Source organism: Temnothorax curvispinosus, unplaced genomic scaffold, assembly GCF_003070985.1.
Source record: "Temnothorax curvispinosus isolate PA1 unplaced genomic scaffold, ASM307098v1 QBEX01003583.1, whole genome shotgun sequence".
Lineage (NCBI taxonomy): Eukaryota > Metazoa > Arthropoda > Insecta > Hymenoptera > Formicidae > Temnothorax > Temnothorax curvispinosus.
The window spans coordinates 1785-3920 of NW_020213363.1; the positions used below are offsets into that span (position 1 = coordinate 1785).

A 2136-nucleotide genomic window follows, 5' to 3' on the forward strand; every position below is an offset into this window, starting at 1 on the left:
CTAAGGTTATATAGTATATATAGCACAGAGTCTCTGTTCCTTGTTTGTGACGTACTTATGCCCGGTTTCTTCACCGTCGGATAACTTTATCCTTAGGATAAACTCACTCTTCTAATAGAAAGAGACGAAGAGTGAGTTTATCCTAAGGATAAAGTTATCCGACGGTGAAGAAACCGGGCATTAGTCCTATTCGCTGAATTTCTTGTCCTCTATGATGGTCGCATTTATTTAAAACTGAAGGTTATAAAACAAAGAATTATTCTTTTGCAGATGTGACAATTATTTTAAAGCCTATTGCTGATGTCACTGCTCCTCTCGGCAGTTCAAATTTACCAACAGCTTCAATGTTGCTTCCAGTTATTTATAGTATTGAAACTGAACTCAATAAGTTTATTGATGCTAAAACCCAAGATAGTGCTGACACTAGCATAATATTTGCTCGAAATCTGTTAAAAGAAGTTCAAGATCGTTTCAGAGCTTATAAAAATGATGATGTGTACATTCTTGCTATGGCAGTCGATCCCAGATATAGATTGGCAATATTAACAGATCCTGCAGAAGTTGAATCAGCTACCAAGAAGTTGAAGAAAGAGGTTCATAAAGCATACCACAAATCAGTTAAAACAAACACAAGTACTCAAATTGCTTCAGATCCTAAATTAAATCAACCGCAAGTATCAGGATGTCAACAGTCTATGATAACCGAAAGTAGTACTGAAACTACTTCAGTTTGCCAGTCCTCATCAAATTCTGTTTGGGATGCGGTTCGAGAGAGATCCATTATTTACAATTTACGCTGTGATTTTATGGATATGCAGGAGATTTTAGACATAGAGGTAAATCGATATGTTAGTTGCAATTTTAATTTAATAAAAAAGTAAGACAAAATTTGAATTTATTAATTATAATGCTCTTTTATTTAAGTAATAGTTGAGTGTTTACCGTTATGACCGTTGCCATTTTGTTTAGTTTCTGGACTTAAGTCAAATAGATATAAAATTTCAATGATAACATTTTCAACTATGCATATGTTATTTAGCCCTTAGCTCTCATTTTATTCTAGGTTGATAGCTTTCTTCATACTAAAAATATTGATGTTTTTAATGATCCCACAAAGTGGTGGCGTGAGAATATCTCTACCTTTAGACACGTTGGGATTGTTGCACGGCATTATTTGGGGCTTGCGGCAACTGAAGTTTCGAGTGAAAGGCTTTTTTCACATGCAGGTGCAATAGTAACTAATCGTAGAAAAAATTTGACAACAGAGCATGTTGAGCAGTTGGTATTTCTCCATGACAATCTTTAATCTCTGATTCTAACTGTTTAGCTGGTTTAACATTCTTTTTTTTTACTTAAGATTAATATAAGTTACATGTTACATATGGTTTTTGTCATTTTTGGTATTCTCGGCTTTGATCCTTATTTCTGAGTCTGACCTTACTTCTTATTTCAAGATTCTTATATAATAATTTTTAGATTGTACTTTATGTGTGTATGTGTATGCGATTTAAAAATATTTATATTTTTTTATACTATTCCTCTCTTCCTTATAATTTCTAATTTTAAGAGACAGTAAATTTGCGCAGTTATTATATATTCACTAAAGTTTTTTAATTAACGTCACAATTTTAAGTCGTAACATTAATTTATTTTACATGTATTTTTTGTTTTAAAAAAATTTCTTTATGATTTTTTGTGAAATTTCAAGCAATAAACACGTACAACTTTTATTGTAATATTATTCATTTTGCAGTTTTTGGTTTCAAATTTAGAAAAACGTAAAATCGAAACATTGTAAAAGTAAGAGCGTTTGAGTTTTAATAAAATTCCATTTGTATTATAAACAATACATAAATTTAGCTAACATTGCCCTGACCCTGACGTCCCTGACTCCTCTCTTGGCAGTTCTGATTTTTCATGATCTTTTATTTTATAATATTTTAAAAGTTTCTTACTGTGTGTGTTCTTGATTTAATTTATTATTTAAATCAAGGATATCCGAAATTATGCAAAATTAGAATCAGTATCTGTTTCAATATAGTAAATATAGTTCTCTGTTTGATCATATTTTAAACATGAAGTTAAGATTTCTATTACATCTAAATAGTAAAATATTTTAAATCTGCCTAAAGTTTC

At 30.6% G+C, this 2136-nt stretch overlaps 1 protein-coding gene across 1 annotated transcript; it reads left to right on the forward strand.

Moving 5' to 3' along the window:
• The first annotated feature begins 346 nt into the window (after window positions 1-346).
• Window positions 347-1492, forward strand: LOC112452667. Its single transcript, XM_025012992.1, has 2 exons — window positions 347-836; window positions 1064-1492. Exons 1-2 carry the CDS (start codon window positions 510-512, stop codon window positions 1304-1306), a joined length of 570 nt encoding a protein of 189 aa, XP_024868760.1. The 5' UTR covers window positions 347-509; the 3' UTR covers window positions 1307-1492.
• Window positions 1493-2136: the final 644 nt, after the last annotated feature.